Below are 23,897 nucleotides of genomic sequence, written 5' to 3' on the forward strand. Positions count from 1 at the left end.
GCCACTATGGCAAGAAACTAGCGAAGATTTGGAGTCGTTGATCTGTTGTAAAAATCTAGTTTGCTAAAGCTAAACTAGCTAGTGAATTCTGAGAGATGAAGCCATCGTGGTTTGGGACAAAGAACATTTTGTTTCCAGCCAGATTGGCTCAAACACTGGCCTAGTTAGCGTGACTGTTGTACGATGTTTCAGAGAATAGCGCATGTCTGACCTGCCGTCTCACTGATCACTGTTCTCCTCACTGTTTATTGTAAAGTGATAGATTAGGCTTCACCTAGTTATGCACCTGTTTTTTAAACACTAATATATTTTATTTGTTATACAGCACATAAACATTAAACTTTATTTTTTTGAACTCTATTGTGAAGTGCGTTCTGTGATCAATGTTTAAACCTTGTCATGAGTGTTTGTGTTGGCATAGTAATGGGACCAATTTATACTGGACTTTTGAGGTTGATACCTACACAGAAAATCTATAAAACGGCTGATATCAAGGATTCCTTTAATGTGAGTATTAAAGAGTATTAAAGATATTTACTGAGGAGACATTTTACAGTGTAAAAATAAACGTGTGGGATCAACAATAGAGATCTGAATTACCTAAAATGTATCTTTGACATTTCGGCTGTAAAAATGATGTTAAAAATATCTAAAATGTTTGCTAACAGCACGTCTGTTAGCCACACTCGTGCAAAATTTGCCTTAAGTACTCTGGTCTAGTGCTTTCGGAAGGAAAGTACGGGACCTTAAATCAGCATTATTTTATCAAACTACTGTGCCCAAGGTCAAAAATTCACTTTCACACTCTAATTGTTATATGCAGCTGCTCATTGTACACTCTATAGGCCCTAGCATGTTAGCTTGCTAGCATGCACACCATTGCTCAAGTCAGAATATGAAGTACTTTGTAGTAGGTCTTTGTGGTGCTGTGATGATAGGTTACAGTTTTTTAACACTATAATGTAGTGATAATAATGTTTTGGTAGATTATATATTAGCTTCCCGCTACAGGGAGGAGCTGGGGGAGTTTCAGTGTGCAGCTCAAAAACTGAATCCTGGCTGGAAAATCTTCAGGCACACTCCAGCATCTTCTACGAAAGTACCTTTGAACAAGGCAGGCTTTTCCCAGCGTGAATGTGTGTGTTTGTGCAGAGCAGGCTGGATCTGCAAAAGAGCAAAAGTGCTTAGTAATCCTTCAAAAGCAAAAACAGGTAAGAAGAGGCCCAGGCGGTAAAGGGATGAAAGTGGTGACAGGCAAAAACACTCAAAGGACAGTTGAGCTTCCTTTAAAGGAGCTTCTCTGTCTTCTGTTTGTTTCCTGCTTTTTTATTTTTTTATTTTACTGAGATGAATCCCTGCGCAGGCCATTTGCATCAGCGTCACATCAACACATTGTGAAACTGGCTGATGACTCACTCTGACGCAGGTCCTTTTCACATACCTCCCATCATCCTCTCCCTCTCTCTCTCTCTCTTTCTCCACTCCCTCCATCCCTCTCTCGCCCCCCTGCACATACACACACTCAGATTTTCTCTGGAGAATAGCTCAGCTCATGAACACCCATGCTGGTTGCTGTTCACAGTGGCAGCCCTGCTCACCCCTCCCCTCCCCGTCCTCCTCCTCCTCCTCCAGTGCAAGTCACTGATGATGATGTGTTGCCGTGGCAACGGCTGGAGGTGGGCGGCTCCACGGGCGGTGGGCGGAAGCCAGCCGCTAAGCAGCGTGGGAGGGATCTGCCGAGCGCACCCATCACCCTCATTTTGAAAGGAGCAGGAAGCTGACTGCTTTTGAGAAGGTGTGGGTGTTGGTGAATTATCGCCTCTCCTCCCTGCAGCTTCGTTAGGGATCGCCTTGTTTGTCTCCCTTCCTTCCTTCCTTTGTTTTCTGGTTTACTGCTGCATGCAGTGATAATGCAGATGCTCGTGGGGGATTTCTGAGCAGAATTAAACTTTGAGAGCTGCTTTTAGTTTGAAAAGTGGCAGTTTTCACACCAGCTTTCTTTACTTTTGTTAAATGTATACATTACACCAAAGATCTCTCAAGACACACACTTAATAAAAAGCATGGCAAGGAACAAAATAACTGCATACAGAAGGCTTACTTAAATTTAGAAATAAATAGTTTTTAAGGATAAGGTGGACATGGAGGTCACTATCTGCATCTGTGTCTCTTGAGACTGAAAATTAGCATGCAAAACTGGACAACAGTCTTGCTATTTTCTTCCGTATTATGAGATTTGCTGGCCGTCAAGGTCAAGTAAAAATCAATGTAATCACATCGACATACAGCTTTGGTTGACAAGACTGAAAATGAAACATTAGATTTGATTCTGTCATTAAAACAAAATATGCATGAGATGTTATGAATATACATGAAACAGGGAAGAAAGAAAGCCAAAAGAAAGCACAAAACACATAAAATACAATAAAATAACACAAACTATAAATAGGCTACTGTAGCATGTAGCACAAAAAAGTGCATAATGTTAAAATACTTTTATACATCTGGTGAGCTGTTCCAAATCATGTCATGTATCTGTAAGCTTCATTATCACAGCTTTAATAGTTAATAGTGTAAACAATTGTCAAATCCTACGTCTTCACAAAACTTTCATGGAAAATTGCTATTGCAGACGTGGACATGACTACAACAGAAACCTACTGACCATAAAGTACTGTTTGCATGTGTAGGACATGCTTGCACTGATAGCTAAATCCAAAGTACAATAGTCCGTCATTTTTTGATTGCAGATTGAATGTGACAGATTGCACAGTCTTATTTTTAGAAGCTCCCAATGGTCGAGAAAATGTTGTGCTTACGTAAACAAGGCTCCTGTTCATTTACGTGTTATTAAGCTTGTTAGGCTGTCAAATACACTACATGGCCCTGTGGACACCCAAACAAAATCACACACACATTCAAAACTACTGTTACAAAGTGCCTTACGCTAAACAAAGATACAGAAAATAGAATTAGTTGGCTAACCGATTAATGCTTGAACAATTTAAAAGACGATAATGATTTGGTTATCTTGGCTATATATTTTAGACCTTTCTGATATAATTATCAAACTTGAAGTCTGGGACAAAAGAATACAACTACATTTGTCACAGAATACACAAGTTTTTAACCATTCAGCCACATGAACATTAGGGGGTCCAACACTGATGTTGGGTGTTCAGGTCTGGCTCACATTCGGCGTTCCAGTTCATCTCAAAGGTTGGATGAGGTTGAAGTCAGGGCTCCGTGCAGGCCAGTCAAACTGGGAAAACCGTTTCTTTATGGACTAAATGCTTTGTCCACATAGTGTAGCAACAACTAGGCTGATAATCTAGGTTAGGTTACATTTGAAGCTCAGGACTCATTCAGCAACAGCAAAAAAAAGGGGTTATTTTAATGAAAATGTGGATTCCTGTAAAATAACAACCTACAAGAATTTCTTTCTGGAATTCCCCTTTAATTCTAGTCCTGATTATATGGAAATATGAGCCGCAGAGTTTGGGTTACTTCCAGTGCTTTTAGTCCAAATTCATGAATGTTTCATGTTCCAAGTGAGGCATTATTAGTCAGCATGAATTTGTTTGTTTTATTCTACTTGGAGCTCCAGGTGGGTGGAGTTTGGAGATTCAGATAAAGTCAGATAAAAGTTGGGAGCCACAGAAAAGTAAACTTACAAAATACTTTCCAGTGAGTAATCTCGTTTGTAGGTCATTATTTTAAACTGGGTTTCAAACTCCACCCACCCAGGCTGTGAAAGAGGTCAAAACAAACATAAACTGCTGTCTGACTCAGGTCTAACACAGTAACACAAGTGAGATTCTGTTTAACGAATTTGACCACACTTAGACACAATTTATGAATTGTTTAAGAAATTGTTCTTATTGAAAATGAGTATCTGGACAGTGTAGTTCCCAGATATATATAAATTTATTGATAAACAGAGCTGCATGCATGTAATAAAACAACTGGAGCGTACATATCCAACTCTGAACATATTAAGTTATAACTACCTGTTTTTAAGGGGTTGAGATTCTTATTGGTAATCTATTACTGGTTTATCAGTGTTGCTGTTGCCTGTGTTACTAGTATAAAATCAACCAGGAGATGGTGCTGTCGCTATTTTTGTTCGGGACAGAGACGTCGTCTGCTGAGGAAACCACAGTCTGAATATGTGCAATACCAGAATAATTCACATGATGTCAGACCAAGACAAAACACTACAATATGCATCTTGTGTCTCTGCTGCTCAGCTGACTTTTAGGCACTTTATTTCTTACTCCTAAGGACTTAAAGTGTATCTGTGGTACATCACTACATTAAAACATGCACTGACATGTTCTGTGTGTTGAAATCATCAAATAAGTGAATGATAAAGTTGTAGCAGTAAAGGGTGAAACTCCTCTTAAGTGGCTCTTAATGCTTTCCTTTAATTATCCATCTGAACTCATTGGAAGACTGAGTAGGTATGTATATATATATATATATATATATATATATATATATATATATCGACAGCTGGGTGTCTTTTTAAATTAGATTTGATATAACACATAGTTAAATAACCTTCCCAATAATAACAGGACATTAAGTATAATAAAAAGAAATAATGAGCAGCGTTTTACATCCCTACCTAATAGATCATGACTCTAGGCTGCCCTACATTCTGGCCTACATCATTACCACATTTGAGCATTACTTTTAGTAGGGTTGGAATAAAAAGGAAAAATATGAAATATATAAAGAAAGAACTGAGACAGAAGTTGGTATACAGAGGATAAAAAGGCAAAATATCTATCCCATACCTCAAACTATAAATATTCCGATTTGTTTTACTGTATTATCCCATAAACATGAGTAAATAGCCGGTAATCATTGTACATTACTGTATTTTCTATCCACTATAATATTATTGTAGTACTTGTTATATACTCTGCTATGTTGTTTCCTCTCTGAACTATAGTACATGATTGCTTTGCTTCTTGCATGTCTCATATAAACTGTTATAAAGAGGGAAGCTGTTCTTTAAAACGTTATAAAAGTAAATATATATTCATAATAGCGATAAAATGTTCACTAACTGTCTGAAGTGATGGAGATTAATTAAAAAAACACGACCCGAGTAGGCGAGACAGTTATGATGATTGACAGCCATCTTGGCCAATCAGGTGCAGATATGCGTTATCATACTCCAATCAAAGCTCTTGAGGCGTTAAAGGTAGGTTGTATCTCACTGAGGAAAATGTTCTGTTGTTGAGTCACCGGGAAAACCGTTACTCGACCGAGAAAGCCGACACTCTCTCAGTAAGGACTGTGCTCTTTAGTTCTCCAGATTTCTTCACTCGGCCTTACAGTAGTTACACCATCCGGATACTCTTCTCGACGGGATTGAAATGTTACATTTTCGGTCAACGGTTGCGCTCAAGGAGTTATTTCAAACCCAGCTGAAGCGTCCGTTGGCAGGTAGAGTTGGTGTTAAAGCGGCACCTGCAACCTCCGCCTGCTTCAGCACCGTTAGTGTGGATGGGAGGTCGCTGGGCAGAGGGAGGGCATTTGCCGGGTGGAGAAGGCACGGCGTGAGAGGCTTTTGCTCCAAGGGTGACGGCCACAATGAAGCCTCCAAGGACTCTTCAGCAGAGAAGTGAGTAACGTTAACCCCGGTCTGTGATCAGATGTTAGCCGCTAGCTCCACGGTAGGCCGAACGTCACAGAAAAAACTGACAATTTACCGTAGCGATAATCCTTGATGACACATGGGAAACCATTCCTTAAAGTTTATTTTTATTGAAATAAGTATTTATTTACATACAGAATCGATGCCGAATTAAAGAATGGATACGAATGTTACTTGACGATTGAAATGTCTTAATTTGTGTTGTATGTCTTCCATTTACAAGCAAGGCCTACTTTAACTAGCAGATCTTTATAGCATAGTTCGGTATTGAGGGTCCACAAGCGCATCACGCAAAGGGGCTAGCTGTTAACTTAACTAACCCAGCTAGCTCAGATGCTGCTCCGTTGAAATGACGAACTAGCAAACCAGCTAATGGTTAGCTAAGGCTATAGTGAGGGTTTAAGCTAACTAGGCTTGTCAGGGCTGTAGAGAAGGGGAAGGATAGCCAGAAGCGACCGGTGACACTACGCTCACCCACGGGGGTCAGTACGGAATGACCGCAGCTCCGTGCGTACCGGTAGTTAGTTAGCAACCAGGGCGTGATAGCTAGGTAACTGTAAGAGAAGGACATCTCATCAAACTTTTATGCTGGAAAGAGAAAAAATCAAATCATGATGTGTCCGAAAATGGAAGCAGTTGCTCGTGTGCAGCCAGCCAGATATCGTGACCAGCAGCAGCCAGAAGCGACAGCTTTCATCTCCAGCCCAGTATGTTAAACCCACTGAGGCATTAACCGGTTGCCTGGTCTTCTTGCCTGTTTGAAAACGATAATACAACCACAACATCTAAAATTATAATGCACCATGCAGACAGACCAAGCCTCAACTCAATGTCTAATGAAGGTCAGTCATCATTGAATCTAGAATGGTAACTAACAATTGTTATTATTTATGTAATGTGTTGAGCATTAGGTATTAAATCCATGATATGACAAATGGCGCATGTGTGTCAGATATCTAGAGACCAGTGTTTTATTTACCTAGTCTTATCAACAGCTCCTAGAAACCCAGAGATTTCCATTCGTAATGACATAAAGAAACTCTGAGACCAGAGATTTTTATTTTAGTATAATAAATAATGTAGATAATGAAGTTTACATGTCTGAGAATGACCATGCTAAGAAGTAGAATGATTAAGAGACCATTATTGACATTTAACTGTCCATTAGCAGAGTATTACATGGTCTTTATCAGTGATTATTTTCAGTGTTAGTCGAGCAGATAAGGCTGTAATTGAGTGTCTCTGACAGAGAAGTGAGGATGAGAGTCCTCTTGGTGAATGATTGGATGCAGGTTAAAAGCATTTAATGGCCAAAAACACCAAATCATCACTACCTCAGGTTCATGGGGCCTCCCTGATTCCACTGAAAACCCACTGACGTTAATTAAAACAATCATCCACTTTGTTGGATTTTCTATTTTTGGTGAATGTTTGTACAGCACACTGCCTTTAACAGCAAAGTGCTGCGTCATGTTTTATAGCTGAAGTGTGAGTAACGTTCTACAGGATGTGCACCACTTATACAAATCACAAACTGTCGCGTCGCTGCTTTGCTTCCTGGAGTGTAGAAAATATTAATGTTCTGTGACATATTTCTCCCTCTGTGATTGTTAAACTTTGGTGCTCTTTGATTATAAAGAAGCTAACATCAAAACCTGGTATTAGGTGTACACGTTTTAGATTGCAGTTGTAAGAATCACAATTTACAAGCCAGCTGTTACCAAATGTTCAATATGTCACTGACAGGTACTACGGATTCTTGATAATGTCATGGGCCCTGGTTGGTCTGTTGCATTTGAATGCCAGCAGCATCCAGTCTGATGTGTCTGTTATTTTAATGAGATGCAAATCTAACTGGAAAGCGATCCAATGCTTCCTCTTTCCCTCTGCAAACATTGGAGTGTAGACTCAGGTCTCTACATGCTGCTGAAGACCTGCTTCACCTTCTTCAGCACAGATATTCAATGAATCTGACTCTGCTGGACTTTACTCACAGTCAAGCTGAATTTCTGACATTTATCTAATTTAATAAGCTGTGTTTGGTGATATGTTAGTGTTAACGTTAGCTGTTAAAGCACAGAGAATCAGAGTAAGAAAATCCTGGTTGGCAGACAGTTATTCACACTGACAAGCTGAACTGTCTTCACTTTGCCAGTCGTGCCAGTGTTTATGAACAGAGATAAAGGCACTGCAGAAGTTGCCAGTTAGATAAAGTAAGGTATTTATTTTAAGAAATATGCCAGTCAGGAAATACAAACTAGGCAATTTTTTCTTGCTTTTAACATTCAGAGCAGCTGTGAGACCAGCCACCACACCAGCCTGTATCTTCCCTTCAGAGAGTTTCCATGGTAATAAAATGCCTCATTGCCCCTGCAGGCCGACGTTGTCCCATTTGTTTCCATTCACGGACAATTTGCTTAAGCTGACGGCCATGTTTAGGCAGTCACTTTGCTCAGCTGACTGGTTGTTTTCCCTGGAGACTAATTTCAGTTTCAGTTAAATATCCTCAGTCAAGGTTAGTGTTTGGGAAATCGTCAACAGGCTACATTTAGATTTGGCTTCATGTAGGATGAAAGTGAGAAAGCACAAGAACACTGTGACTGCTGTTGAGGAACACATTGGCTATTCATTTATTCTGTTATAGATTCTTAAATGTGAGGATTTGCTGAAATAGTCACAAATAAAGTGAAGAGACCAGGACGTTGCTGTGAATTGCACTTGAATCAGAAACTGCATTTGAGGGAATGAGATGAGCGGCTAAAAGTTCATGAGCAGCAAAGACAGTGTGTAACGTGTGAAGACATTATTGTGGGCTCAGGGTAATTGTTATGGGTATATTTCATAATATTGTGACATTTTATAGTCTAAACTACTAATCGACTATTCAAAAAAGTAATCAGCAGATTAACCCGTGATGAAAGTAATCATTAGTGGCAGCACTGATGTTGGTCACTCACTCATCACACAGACGATGACACACCCACCAGGCTCTGGTGCCAGACGTAAAGAATAACCAGGGTTAAAAGTCAGTACAACATGTATAAATCTGTTAAATATAATATCCAAGATGGGGTGTTTGAAGTCCCAGGGGCCCCGACAACGTTCAGCCTCGACTCCAATCTGGTTATGGGGGTCCTGCGGCCGTGCTCCGGCTGATAAGGGGTTAAAAATGTTTGTAATGCAGGGGAGCTTATCCCGCCCACATCATTTTTCCACGGTTTTTGCACCAAAGCCTGGATGCTGGCGTGCTGCCCAGCAGTTGTCAGGGCCTCCAGGAGCAGATGAGTCACTTGCACAGATTGATTTGTGCAGCGCCGCCTCTCAACGCTACCGCTTCACCGTCTGCCTCCACCCTTCACCGATTTGTCATGACATCTGCCGGGCAGTGACACCAGCACCATCGATCGGGTCAAATAAGTACAGCAGATGACTCTATCCAGACGCAGACCTCTGCATGTCAGCGACTTTAAGTGTGTTAATTAAATGAAATAATAATCTGTAGTGGGTGTAGTGTGGGTTTAATGTGTATCAGAAAATCTTGAGCTGCGATTAACAATTATTTTCATTGTTGATTAATCTGCCAGTTATTTTCTCGATTAATCGTTTTGTCTTTAAAATGTCAGAAAATAGGGGAAAATTGCACATCAAAACTTCCCAGGTGACGTCTTGAAATGTCTTGTTTTTCCCAACTTACAGTCCTGAACCTCATTTAAAATTAATGACATAAAAAAGAGAAACGCAGCGAATCATCAGTTGGAGCAGCTGAATATTTGACATTTTGTTTAAAAAAATGATTAATAGATTATCAAAATAGTTGCAGAAAATCGTTTCAGCTCTGAACAATTTAGTTGTTTGTAAATGCACACCAGATCGGAGGCGTAAGTGCTACTGAAGCATTCATCCACTTATTCCACACCAACTCTGACCTCCATTCAGCTGTCACTGTCCTCAGGACCAGCTGTCTGGGGTCAGGGGCCGAAAAAACACTGCAAGAGTCCTTTTTAAGAGTAAGTACATCCCTGAATTCTGCTAGGACCCCCCCCAACATATTTAAATCAAGTAACAGAGGAGTGGGGTTAGCTAGGAGGGCAACTTACTGTAAGAGGCGTGGCTACTTAGTGTGTGAGTGTGGTTTGTAGAGATTATGAGCTAAATATTCGAAAGTCTTTAGTTTCTCTATGATGGAGATACAGAGATAAAACTCTAAATCCTTCATGTGCAGCTGGATCCACAGGACAGCGAGTTGTTTCACCTTTCAGGACAAACTGTGTGTGTGTTGAATCACAGCTGACCTTTAAAAACATACAGAGAGGGAAGCTAGTGCTAATGAGAGCAGCTGAGGAAGATTAATGAGACGATCCAGCCGACTCCAGATGTTCCGGTGGCCACCTCTAACCCAGAGGTGAAATCTCTCACGGGCCTCAGTAACCAAACAAGAATGTTACCTATAGCCCTCTTACTTCAATACTATTTCATACCAGGTTTATGTCATGTTTGAACACAGTTTAATATGTACTTGACTGGGTGTCACTGGGTGGTTGGAATCAGTTACCAGAAAATTAATGAGGGACACTGCATTTAAGTTTGTTTCAGTGTTCAGTCTTTCCTGTTTAGACATGAACTTAATGAGATCTTCATTTTAATGTTACTGCAGCAAGTCGGTATAATAATTATAACCTAGAGGTTTATTTTTAGATACAGGCCTGCTTAACATGCCACTGTTTCTTATTGTTGATTTAGTGGGGAACATGCATATTATGTGATTTCCTTAATGCTTTCCATTCATTGATCTCTGTTTTTCTTGCAGCTATGAATTATACCAGTATTCATACTTGTGTGTGTATTTAAACTTCCGTGTATAATCGGAATATTTTCGTACATTTTGTTCTTTGTCACAGTAGTATCAGTATGTGTTTTCTTATCAGTATTACATTAATGCTTATTGTTGTGATGGTCTGCTGATATGTTCATTCTGTTGCTGATGAATGTCATTTTCACTGTTACTAATTCAGTATTATTCCCTCTGCACACTCTCTCCCTGTTGTTGATCTGCTTGCTTTGCATTTGTAAGTATGTTTCTACTTTTTATTTTAGTTTTAGTGCTTTTTTTAAAATCTGTTTTCCAGTAGAAGTAGAGGTTTTCTGTGGAAAGCCGACAACCGCTTTTACCTTGAAATTACCTCACTTCCTCCCAGCGGCTGCGCTTGAATCCCCTCCCTTCTACCTCACCTCCGTCCCTCCATCCCTCCCTCCCCACACACACTCTCTGATGTGTATTCCTTCCTCACCAGCAGGCATCAACCTTCATTAATGAGGTCAGAGAACACAATAACAATCAATGAGAAAGTTGCAGGTTCTGTAAGGACGCAACAACATGATTATCCAGAGTGCATGATAATTATTTTTTATAAAATACTGCGTTCCACACACGAGTTGGAAAGTCGGGAATTCAGATTTCCTACTTGGAGGAAGTTCATCTCACGACCATTAAAGTCAGAATTTCAATTTAAGAGCACTGTTCGCATACAGTATATAATCCTCAAAACACCACATAGTTTTAATTGTAAAGTGGCGGCTGTGGTAGTTTCATAAATTACGCTTAAATACCTGACATTGGCCGAGAATTTATTTTGTTTGCATCCATGTTTCCTGTTTTTTTTCCTAGCTGGAAAACTGGAATGCACCTTGGCTGGAATTACAATTTTCTGACTTCTGACTCTGAGTGGAACTGTCAGTGTAGATAATGACTTCTGAATGACAGGTCGAAGACTTGGCCCCAGTGTTTCCTCTGTATTGTTCTGCAGCAGCAGTTGCTTCAGTAGCTGTTTTAGGAAATCTCTGAGTGCTGCAAGTATTGAGAGATGGGCTAACATATTGTTGTTTTTTGGTCTGTTTATGGGATTTGTTGACAGTAAGAAAACTATAGATGGATGTTGCCATATCTCAGTTTTAGAGCTGACTCAAAGTGACCAAATTTATGTCCTGTTTAAACAAAGTTATGCATAGAAATGGTTGAAGACTTAATTAATGTAATTTGTATGAAAACCTCAAGATCCATTAGCTTGTCAAATAGCAAATTAGTCTCTTTACAGTTGTCATATCAGTTTCCTGATAGCTCACTGCTACTCAATACATCCAGAGGAAACCCTGTTACTGCTGAGTCTGAAATTACAAACTGGTAGATTTCTGCTCTCATGTCTTCAAGGATGCAAACTCAGCTTTATAACTAGTTGGCTGCTGCGAGGAGCAACCTGCCAACTAAAGCTTTACCTTCAGACATCCTCTCCTAGCACACAGGCCAATGCCCCATGATGCATTGCAGGACAGAGTGCGCCTGGGCACCCAGAGCTTTGCACAAATCCAATTTGGTGTTGATATGAATCATAGCAGAGAGCCTGCTGTGAGCTGGTCGCCCCGTCTGCCTCCTGACACGCTACTAACTTTCCTCCCAGAGACGACTAGGTGTGGAAACGCTGCTTAGAATACCAGCCAGGCCATAATACTACATGATAAAACTCATCAGACACTGTAAAGATTAAGTTTGTTTAATTCAATCATTGCTGTGGGGAACAAACGTTATTGCAGCTGCAAATTACAGGATCACAGTAGTACAAAGGAAATGTAGGAAAAGTATGGTTGAAATATGAGTCTGCAGTCATTTTGCCGTTTAGCATTGCTCTTCTGAAGCCAACATGGCTAGCTGGCAAATACTGCTAATCACAAATCCTGTGTCAGGTTCACTGCTGAGAGGTTTTTAAGTGTTTAATAAGTTCTCACTCAGTTGTGGAAGAAATAATCAGACGTCCAGTGACATTGTGATGTTGTTTCTTGGGGCGTGATTTCAGGGTTTTTAACAACCACAATGGAGACCGTTCTGTCATTCAGCAGGAATCTGGTGGTCATTTCTCAGCCTGCTTCCAGCCACTGAACAACATGGCAGTAATGCGCCAATAGCTTTGGCAAGCTTCCACGTCACAGCTGCAACAGTTAAGGCCCAGTCATCACAATTCACAGATTGTGCTTTTATTCGGCTGAATTGCACCGACACTGCCACCTCACACACAGCGTGGACGAAGATGCCTGTAAGGCAGAGTCAGTTTCTTTATTTGTCATGAAATATTTGTTGTTTTTCTGGTCTTTTTGTGCTGCTGCCGTCCTGTCCAGCTGTGATTTTCTCAACCTAAAAAAGGATAAATAAATGTCAAGTACAAGTAAATGCAAAATTCACAACCATAAATTCCTCATAGGGAGTTTTATTCTGAGTCAAAGGGTTTAAAAACTGTGTTGTGAGTTGTTTGGTTAGCTTACATCATTACAATCAGCTTTTTAAACACATTCCTGGCTGGTGTTCTAGCAAAGTAGACAATTAACAGTTTACATTACAGTGACCTCATGGCAGCATATTAACCTATGGAAAGGTGCATTCAGTGTTTTCCACAGGTTATAATACTTAACTAAGGTCAGTGTAAGGTAATGTTTTCCAGTGCAGTATTACAGTTATTACTCACTGCTTCTCCTTGCAGTCAAAAAGCTTTTTTCTCCTCCCTCTGCTGCAGTCCCCCTCCATGTTTCCACCACAGTGGGCCTCACTGCAGAGTTATTTTCCTCACTTTTCTGTCTGTATGTTTTTATTTTTCTTTCCTGTAGGAGAAGAAAGGCAGGCATCCTGCCCAGTCTGGAGGACCTGCTCTTCTACACCATCGCAGAGGGCCAGGAAAAAATCCCTGCTCACAAATTCACTACAGTGAGTCCTCAGAGCAGAAAAGATCACTGAGGATTTATGTTTGAAGTGACTAGTTTCCTATACTATACAGGATTCATAGCAAGTAGACAAATGGGAGTGTTATAGAATATTTAACAGCAGGTAGGCAGTAGGTTGCTCCGTGTAGATCTCCCAGTGGTTGAATTATGAGCAGCATAACTCCTCTTGTTAGGCTCTTCAGGAGCCTCAGTTCACGACTCGTAGCTTTATTGATTTGATTTGCTCTTAATCATGACGTTGACATTGACATTCTCTCTGTACAGGCTCTTAAAGCAACAGGGCTTCGCACAGGAGACCCCCGGCTGAAAGAATGTATGGAGATGCTGAAGGTGACTGTAAAGACGACCTCTGACGGAGCACTGGACCGACACCTCTTCAAAAAGTAGGGTTTCACAATATTGCCGTAGAAATGGCAGCAGAATTGAATTTGCACACACACAGTTTTTACATTTTGTATATTCCAAAAGTTAGTCCAGAAATAATGGAAATTGTTTTCTGCAAAGGTATAAAGACAAATCAAAACTTCTATTGTGACCTAAAAATATGTGGTATATTATAGCAATTATTTGTTAGTTGAAGCTGATGATCTCTAAGTAATATCCTGCTTGCTGTTCCACCTTTTATTGTCAGCGTCAATCTTTCGTCAGAGGCTATCATAAGAAATATTGGTGCTGGTCAGAGTCCTCTGCACTTCCCTGCTGCAGAAAAGGGTCACTGCATGTCATTAATTATTCATCACTCCTCTGTTTGCACGTCACCGGCATCTTGTTGAGGCTTTCATTCTGAATTCATTCAAAAGCACGACTACTAGGGAAATAAAATAGGACACTTGAATAACGTAACGTAAAATTAAATCAGTTTAACTTTAATAAAACTCCAAGAAGCTCTCACATGAAAACACCGCCATCTTCAGACCACTGCAAAACCACAACCGGAATCAAAACAAGGATGGGTGTGGAGTAAAATAACATTAACCCCTGCGCCCCGGTACAGTAGCACTGCTGCTGTTTGACCCCCCCCCAGGGAAAACGATGCTAAGACAGAGCTGGTTGACAGCTTGGGAAGCAGCGGCGTTGCGAGTCGGGGCATATGACAGCTCACCAGGGAGCTGAATCCTCACCGAACAGACCCCAGTGTGGCCGCAGCTGGCTGGGATCCATCACATCCGCTCCCCGGGCTTATTTATAGAGCTCACAGAGGGAAGCACGTGAGCGGGCGGTGGAGCGTAGCGTGTGTTTTCTCTGCGAGGATCCCATGCTACAGGGATTAGACAGGGTTTGATGCAGGGAGATAGCTGAGCCACAAATCTCTGTGCTACCAGAGAGGCACGGCTTCCATCTCACCGCCTTATTACGTGAAGTTCTGTGTTTACTATCTGTGGTCTTTAATCGCTCAGATAAAAAGGATCAGGGCAAAATCTGAAAGCCCTGACAACATTTGGTGGAGTAAGGACCATACTCATAAATGTGTGTATATTTTCTGCTGTTTTTTTATAGTTTATTCTCACCTCATGCCATTGGGAACGTCACGTCCTGGGAAACCAGGAAAAATCATTTCCAAAAACTACAGCAAAGATTAACACAATCAGCTGTGGGAATCTGAGGATTCAGTTTATTTAAACAAAGGTGCAGAAATCCTCCCAACAAGCTGATCAAGCTAAGTTCATTTAGAAAAGTCACCAGGAGATTTTAGCCTGGAAATAAAGCCACTGAACCAGCCAACCAAACAGGTTCCCAAAAGACAACACGGCTAATTACACATTTAAGTCCAGTAGCAGATGTGTCACAGTGGCAGCTGGTGTGTGAAGACTTGGAACAGTTTAGTTAGCTGGAGTTATGACACTGAAGGGTCTGAAGCCAGTGTGAAGATTAGTTTTATGCAAAGGCTGTCTCCTGTCTTAGATGTGTCCAGAGCAACATCGTTCTGCTCACCCAGGCCTTCAGGAAGAAGTTTGTCATCCCAGACTTCCAGTCCTTCTCTGCCCACATCGATGAGCTCTATGACAACGCCAAAAACATGTCTGGAGGGCAGGTGAGTGAGGGCTGCTCAGATGCAATGATATACAGAGACAATGGAGCTGTTCTTAAGAAGGAATACTGCTTCAATCTGCTCGTTTAACCTTTACAGTCACTGGCAATATTTGGAACTATTTGTGTAACTTTTTATAAATCTGACACCACATAAAACATTTTTGTGCGTCATGTGATGCTGTAGGTGGCCGACTACATTCCCCAGCTGGCCCGCTTCAGCCCAGACCTGTGGGCCGCCGCCCTGTGCACTGTCGATGGACAGAGGTACAATTCGAATGTTTATTCATGCTAGATAGCTGGTGTTTTTTTGCATGCTTACCTGTATGTAATGAATGACTGAAATAACCTACAGTGAATAGCTTTTGAAAGGTTATGAGCAGAATTGCACACCAAAGTCTACATCTTCTGCATGTGTTAACAAACATCTGTGTGTCTCTTCCTCAGGCACACTGTCGGCGACACCAAGGTTCCTTTCTGTCTGCAGTCTTGTGTTAAGCCGCTGAAATACGCCATCGCCGTTCACGACCACGGCACCGAGTACGTGCACCGCTTCATCGGCAAAGAGCCCAGCGGTCTGCGATTCAACAAGCTCTTCCTGAACGAGGAGGGTGAGGAAACAATCGGTCCAAACCCCGTCACACACACTCGCCTCTCGTCTGTGTTTTACATCGTGACTCAGCCAGCTGTGAACTTTCTCTCCTGGCACTCGCTGTAAGAGGAGCCATCTCAAGGCCAGGTTGCCATGGAACTGTTATAAATTGTTAATGAGAGGTTGCAGCACCACAGCAGAATAAAACAGAGTGGCCAGTGTGTAAAATAGACTTAATAACCTTGAAATACAACAAGCTGCTGGCACGTGGCTCTGTAAAACCAGCAGAGATAATGAGACTCTGTCTGTGCAGCCAAAGACATCCAGTTTCTCACAGGTCTGAAATGTACGAATGTATGAAGAGAGGAGGCTGGCGCATGCAAGCATTAGAGATTTATTCTGTATACAGGGCTGGGTGATGTGGCAAAAACCTTCAACAAGCTCCACACAGAAGATTTAAATAATTAAATATTGCGTATAAATCTATGAATGCATCAGCGTGAAATGTTTACAGCCAGCTCATATCTTGAGTCAGTTGTTATACTTTGTTGTGTTTCTCTCATTGCCACGCTGTTTGTTTCAGGGATGGGTCTAATTGCTGCCGTTTGAGACTGTTTGTGGTATCTCCCGTCTTTGTTGGCCCAGATATTTCGCGAGAGTTAAACAATATACACCTCCAGTTGAGTTCTCCAACGATTCAGCATTTCACTCACGATGGACCATTTAAACTAACCCCGACTCAACGAACTCCGCTCTGCCTATTTTGGGAAGCGGGCTGTCCGTTCCTAAAAGACCATATGTTCGGTCAAAAATAGGTTAGTCTCTGCAATGTAATTGGTTGTTAGTCAGTCATCAAGCAGTGTAACTCAGCGACAGTACATCAAAGTTTCTAATGTTTTATCAGGGAAACGTCTCTATCAAGGTCAGTGTTTATATCGTTTACAACACCAAACCTTAGTTGTATAAGTACCTGATTATTTTGGTTCCATTTTCTCAGAATATTTAAAGATGAATGGTAAATAGAATGTGAAATATACAGTGTATTGAACACTAGTCTCTACTTAACAGAGAACAAAACGATATTGTATATATATTTAAATGTTTTTGCATTCCAACTAGTTCCTCACAACACATCAACACTGGTTTGGAAATCATTGGACAAAGCATACTTATCAACTGAAAAAGTAGTGTTATGTGAGTAGTTTGAATTGTTGGTTACATCAAGTCTAGACATCAGGTTGTGTAAAAACAGTTTTTGGTTGTTTTTGAATGGAATCTGGCGTGAGAAAGTTTCCAGGTTTCCTCTCTTTGTTGTTATCTAACAGAGCAAAGGACACGCTGGCAGCGGAAATATTCCAGCTGTTTATTTTTAGTTTTGAAATATTGTTCTGTCCTGTTGCGTAAGAAGATTTAAACACAGGGGAAGTGGTGTATCACGGTGTTTTAGTTTGGTGAATGTGTGTTATAATATTGTGTACTTACCTGCCTCATTATGTTCATTTGGGTTTTGACCTGTGGCATAAAAAGGTTCCTGAAACTTCCTGAAAGGTTATCAAGTCTGTTGTCTCTCTCCATCTTTAATATTTATGTTGTCTTTGCTGATACAAACCTTTATTTTCTCTACAGATAAACCACACAACCCCATGGTTAATGCTGGCGCTATCGTCTGTACCTCGCTCATTAAGGTAAGCTGCATTTACATACGCCACCATAAATGATTAAGTACATTTATTTTGGAAACTGATCAGCTTAAATACAAAATAATAAATTGGCCTATGGCCTTCATGACTGTCATTTTGTGAGAATACTGTAGAAGTGGTTTTATTTTCAGTTTCACAGATGTCATTTTACAACTGAATTCTGAATTTCTAACTGCAGCTAGAAAGTTGTATCCAAAGTGTATGAAACAGAATTATAATCGTCTGGAGAACGTGTTTCCGCCAGATTACTGTATACAGGGAGATTAAGGTTATAGATAATCACGCTGAAAGGGGATTTGGTTGAAAGCAGCATCGCTCAGATTTCCTGCACACACACAGTTTACAGAGTGGGCGGAGGTGGAGATAGTCAGGGCAGCTCAGCCACATCACCACCTGAATGTTTCATTAAATATCCTCCTTTGACCTTCAGACAGACAGGGAGCTGTTAGAGACACCAGAGCACCACCTGCTGATTTCAGACTCAAATTAAAAAATGAAATCTCTCAGACTCTGACCCGTCCCTCCTCGAGCGGCCAGTGAGGATCATGAGGGTTTCCCAGTAGGATGGGGAGCAGTTTAATTACACCGTCACTGTTTAATAACTCTCTCTTTTACCGTTAATGTAGCGCAGCAGCTGCTGTATGTTTAAAGCTCGCCTGGATGCTAAAGGGAATGTTACATCAGATACAACTTCCCTCTCTTCATTATGTTCACAACATCAAATAGAAACAGGAAATGTCCACAATCTTTAAGCATTGTTCACACACAAGCATTGTTAAGCAATAAGTTACACTGAAAATATTAACTTGTCTTTATGATAAATTCAAATATAGTAAAAGACAAATAAAAGTTCTAGTGCAGGAACCTGTAACATGTACAAAACCTCATTTGTAGTAACTTAACATGAACTTGTAGTATAATCGTCAGAAGTGTAAATACTTCCTGGTGCGTGTCGTAGGACATAAACCAGGAGAGCAACACATACTGTGTCTGCATAACCAGTCAAGAAAATCACCAACACATGGGCTTCGAACAGCTGTAAGAGGAACTCTGAAGGATTCAATTAAAAGGGCTTGTCTTTTGTGTTAACTACAAATTAAAACACAAGTTCAAAAACAAGAAAACCTCGGTTGTTGTTTTTATTTTCCATGACTCCAGCTGTGTGTATATGGATGAGCAGAGGAATCATCCAGTGTCTTTTGTTGTGTTCACATCACACAGGTTTTTTAGGGATTTAAAGTTTTATCAGCAGCAAGAAATAATTACTGATTTTAAAGTCATTCTGTCGATCATTCCCGTATGATATATACAGTTTTCCTGTCAACCAATCCCACTCTCCCTTTGAATCCCAACAATCACTGTTGAGATTTGTAGATGAAGTCCGAATAATAAAACCAGGTTCTGTGCATGCGCCCCCCCCCTCTCTGAATCTAGATCTACACTCTTTTGCAATGTACCTTTTGAAGGCTCGTTGTGTGGTTTTATGTGTTGTTGCATATTTTACAGCATTAGGATCTTTGGGATATTATGACCACTGCAACAGGTCAATGACGTTGGTAATTTTTCCTTTTTAAATATTTTTTCCCCTCTTTTGTCTGGATTTGTGACAAGCTTTTAGCCTTCAAGTGGCTGTTTATGAATGTTTAAATGTTGCTTTTATACTTCACCTGCATTCTCCAAACTGTTTATACGTCTGGATTATAAACAGCTCTGGCTCAACTCAAACACTGGTTTTATATCATACTCCATCTCATGTAGAGAAGGACCTCATTGTTTTTATGTTTTTAATTTGTATTATATATCCTTAGATTGAATTTAGTTTGTGTTTAGCAGTCAGAACAGATACATCCATTCGAGTTGTCAGGGACCTTCTTCACTCAAGTCTTTGTTCTTGTCAATTCAGGCCAGAAAATCCGTTTTTGTCCGTCGGCCATAGTAGTTAATAAAACACAAAAAGTGTATTTACACTGCAAGTTTCATGGCAAACGAGAATTCAGTCCTACCATGAATGACTTTTAGTGACAAAATCTTATTATGTTTGTGTCAAAATTAATTCTTTTGCTTACTTATTGTCCTCAAACACTTCCAAACTGAGTTGTTTGCATACATTTCCGTACCATTATATATGTAAATATTATATATTATATTATATTCTTGTTAATGTAATAATACTGACTTCAATCATATCGCCTATCTTTAGTAGTAGGAGACAATATCTGTGGACTGGTCTCAGACAGGTTTTAAATATTTTAAGCTATGCTAGCAGGACAGATACGCGGATGAAAATGTTGGACGCCCGGTTGCTCCACCACTTTGGTCCACACTGAAATAATAATTTTATTTTAGCATGAAATTTGTTTTCATGTTAGAGATAGCATCTTTTTGTTAGCCCGTCTCTGCCTTGGAAGATCTCACTTAAACTCTACCCCCCGTTTGTAACGCAGGCTTTCTGACATAAATTCGTAGTCTGATCATGTTGCTCGCAGTGTGAATGCACCTTAAAGTCAGGTTACTCTTCACCCTGTAGTTAGTTTACCTCGATGAAACAAGTTCAGTTGAAAATATACAGTTTTTTCTTTGATAGTTTCTTCAGTTCTTTTACAAAACCAGAACCCCTGAGTGGATTAACTGTTTTATTTCACCTCCTCCATCTCCAGCCAGTCTCCCACTTCTAATCTTAATTCATTGATTGGTTTGATTGGTCACATAACTGATGAGCTCAGCTTTTAATTTGAAAACAGTAGTGATGTAAACGTACACTGTTTCCTGTGGTAGTTTAATATCATAGAGATATGGATCATACATAATAGTGCTAATGTCATGACATGGGTCACTTTTAGTGTCACTGGCAGTTTGATGTACAACTTAAAATGGTTGGATACATTTTTAATAATGTGATTGATCTGTTTGTGTTTCAGCAAGGGGCAAGCAACGCTGAAAAGTTTGATTATGTGAGTATTACTGAGTTGTTGTGAGTTTCTTCTTCTTAATGTGGTTAAAGACATGGGTCTGTTTTGGAAAAGAAGTTTCCAAACTGAAGTTACAAATGTCCAAATAGGCTGCAACTAATTATTGTTTTCATTGTGGATTCATTTTCCAATAATTTCTTGATAAATTGATTAATCCTTTGGTGTATAAAAGGTCAGAGAAAATTGACAAATACCCATCACAATTCCCCAAAGTACATGACATGTACTTTATATTTGACATATTTTTTTCTATTTACTCTCATAGAAGACTAAGAAAACCAGTAAATATTCACATTTGAGAATCCATAACTTGTGATTTTGGTGTTTTTACGTGAAAACTTTAAATTAATTTGAACGTGGTTTGTTAATGGATCCTTTACTCTAAATGTGCTGCTGTGCTCTGCAGGTCATGAACTTCATGAACAAACTGGCAGGAAACGAGTATGTTGGCTTCAGCAATGCCACGTGAGTACAACCGCATCACTACAGATAAAACACGGAGGTGTTTATCGGAGACAGATGTTATTATATTACAAACTAAAGTCTTGGAAGGACAGTTCTGTATTCCTGAGTTGAATTCGAGGTCAGAAAGTTTGAGTTTTATATAACATGAGGTGAGTCGTGGTGTTTAAAGTGCAACCCCCCCTCCCTCTCTGTGTGTCCTAGTTTCCAGTCGGAGCGAGAGTCTGGAGACAGAAACTTTGCCATCGGCTACTACCTGAAGGAGAAGAAGGTAAGGCCAAAGGTCCTCTACAGCCGAGAGGTTGTTTCCTCACGCTGCAGCAGCTGCTTTTATTTCTCTGAAGCAGACGTTGTTATATTTTAGTGTTTTCTCTAAGGTCACAGTACCAAACTACAAGGTGCATAATTCACATTTCACATTTTTCACATTCACGGTTCCTGTATACACTGATCTGAATATGCTGAGTGTGAACTAAAAATGGTCAAGATTGTTGTCAAACGTCAGTGTTACGTTGAGTTAGTTGAAGAGAAGCAGCAGGTGTGTTAGAAGACATGTTGACAGTGTTGTTGTTCTTTCAGTGTTTTCCAGAGGGGACAGACATGACCTCCATCCTCGACTTCTATTTTCAGGTAAATGGAGCTCAGAAAAATGTGGAAAACCCAAACAAACTAAAAAAGTACAATATAAAAGCCTGTTCTTCTCCATCATCAGTTGTGCTCCATCGAGGTGACCTGTGAGAGTGCCAGCGTCATGGCAGCAACGCTGGCCAACGGCGGCTTCTGTCCAATCACAGGAGAGCGTGTGCTGAGCCCCGAGGCGGTGCGAAACACTCTGAGTCTGATGCATTCCTGCGGCATGTATGACTTCTCCGGACAGTTCGCTTTCCACGTCAGTATCTTGTTCATCAAACTCTCGAACAATAAACATTTTGGACTTCTTCTTTTGTCGACACGTCGTCCTCCTTCTGTTTCAGGTCGGCCTGCCAGCTAAATCTGGTGTCGCTGGTGGGATCCTGCTGGTCGTTCCTAACGTGATGGGCATCATGTGTTGGTCTCCTCCACTCGACAAGCTGGGCAACAGCGTCAGAGGCATCCAGTTCTGCACAGTAACCTCTGCTTTAACTTTCGTCTTTATGTATTTTTGTTTTAACTCATCACAACCAACAGTAACTTGTCTGTCCCATGTGAACACGATGTATTTGTTAAACTGAGGTTATTCTCTTCTTTCAGGACCTGGTTTCCCTCTGTAACTTTCACAACTATGATAACCTGAGACACTTTGCTAAGAAACTGGATCCTCGCAGGGAGGGAGGAGACCAGAGGGTGAGTCCCAGCTTCTATCCATCCTCCGACAATCATCCTCATGTTAGAGTCTTCACTACAGCACAGAGCATTAAGCATAAACCATGTGATGTCCTCCTACTATACTCATGTTTTCCTCTTGTTGTGGTTTATTTTTAGTCTAAAATGTCACTTTAGCAGGCAATAAAACATTTTTCAGACAGTCTGTGTGACATCCTCCCACTGCGTGCTCAGTGGCCTGGATGCTGCGTGACCTTGTGCGTAGGATTTTAATCCACGGCGCCATCTGGTGGAAAATAACTGAATTTGAAATAACTGAGTGGAATAAATGAGTGGAGAAATCGTAGATTTATATAAACGCTGAACGACAGAACCACTTCTTCTTCTTCTTCTTCTTCTTCTTGGTAAATGCTCAGCTTGAATGTGCTTCTGTTGTGTTTCAGGTGAAGTCAGTGATCAATCTGCTGTTTGCTGCTTACACTGGAGACGTGTCAGCCCTGAGGAGGTAACCCGACTCTTTACTCTTTTTCTATTTCTTTCTGCGTGTTTTTCTCAAATCTAGTGTCCTTTAGCATCAGGAGTGTCTCTTCCATCTGTTACCTTTGTTCTCGTCCACTGGTTGATTGTAGGAAGCCATTTTTTTGTTAGTGCGTTTCTTGAGTCAATGTTTGTCCGTCATTCGTCCAGGTTTGCATTGTCCTCCATGGATATGGAGCAGAGGGACTATGACTCCAGGACGGCCCTGCACGTGGCAGCTGCTGAAGGTGAAACACTGAGGAGATCATTGTTAATGTATTGATAAGTCATCAGTGTTATCAGTGTGTTTGTGGAGCTGATGTATGATGTGTGTGTGTGTGTTTCAGGACACGCTGAGGTGGTTCGCTTCCTGTTGGAGGCCTGTAAAGTCAACTCAGTTCCCAAAGACAGGTAACACTGGGGACATTTGTAATCCACGCTGTCCGCAATTTCTGCAGCACTGTTCTGACTGCTCCGTCTGCTGCAGGTGGGGGAACACACCGATGGATGAAGCGGTCCACTTCGGCCACCACGACGTGGTCACCATCCTCCGTGACTACCACACCCAGTACAGCGCCACCCCCGACAAGCAGAATGCAGAGAAGAACCTGGACGGGATGCTCTGATGGAGAACCTGAAGAAAAGAAAGCTGGATTGTGTGTTCTGTAAGAAATCACATAAATCAACCTGGACGGGACGCTCTGAGGGGAGACAGAAGTAAGTTTGCACTTGACAGAAGAAAACGTCTTAAATCAGAAAGGAAGTTCACATAGAGAACAGTTAAGACCATTAAAACAACCCAGACAATAAACTGTACAGTGGAAAAAATCCCTTAGATGAAACTTAAATCCCCTTAAACACCCTCCCTCCAGTGTGAAAGCTCCTCATGTTAGTAT

At 40.8% G+C, this 23,897-nt stretch overlaps 1 protein-coding gene across 1 annotated transcript; it reads left to right on the forward strand.

Annotated features, from left to right (window-relative positions):
• The first annotated feature begins 5,390 nt into the window (after positions 1–5,390).
• On the forward strand, positions 5,391–23,635 carry glsa (glutaminase a). Its single transcript, XM_070930514.1, has 18 exons — positions 5,391–5,638; positions 13,319–13,415; positions 13,697–13,815; positions 15,335–15,464; positions 15,648–15,727; positions 15,908–16,071; positions 17,679–17,737; positions 20,671–20,703; positions 21,128–21,186; positions 21,388–21,454; positions 21,763–21,813; positions 21,896–22,072; positions 22,158–22,289; positions 22,414–22,506; positions 22,929–22,990; positions 23,173–23,249; positions 23,349–23,412; positions 23,489–23,635. The coding sequence occupies exons 1-18, from the start codon at positions 5,391–5,393 to the stop codon at positions 23,625–23,627; spliced, it is 1,851 nt and encodes a 616-aa protein (XP_070786615.1). The 3' UTR covers positions 23,628–23,635.
• Positions 23,636–23,897: the final 262 nt, after the last annotated feature.

The sequence above is a fragment of the Enoplosus armatus genome, chromosome 24 (assembly GCF_043641665.1).
Source record: "Enoplosus armatus isolate fEnoArm2 chromosome 24, fEnoArm2.hap1, whole genome shotgun sequence".
NCBI classification, from domain to species: Eukaryota; Metazoa; Chordata; class Actinopteri; order Centrarchiformes; family Enoplosidae; genus Enoplosus; species Enoplosus armatus.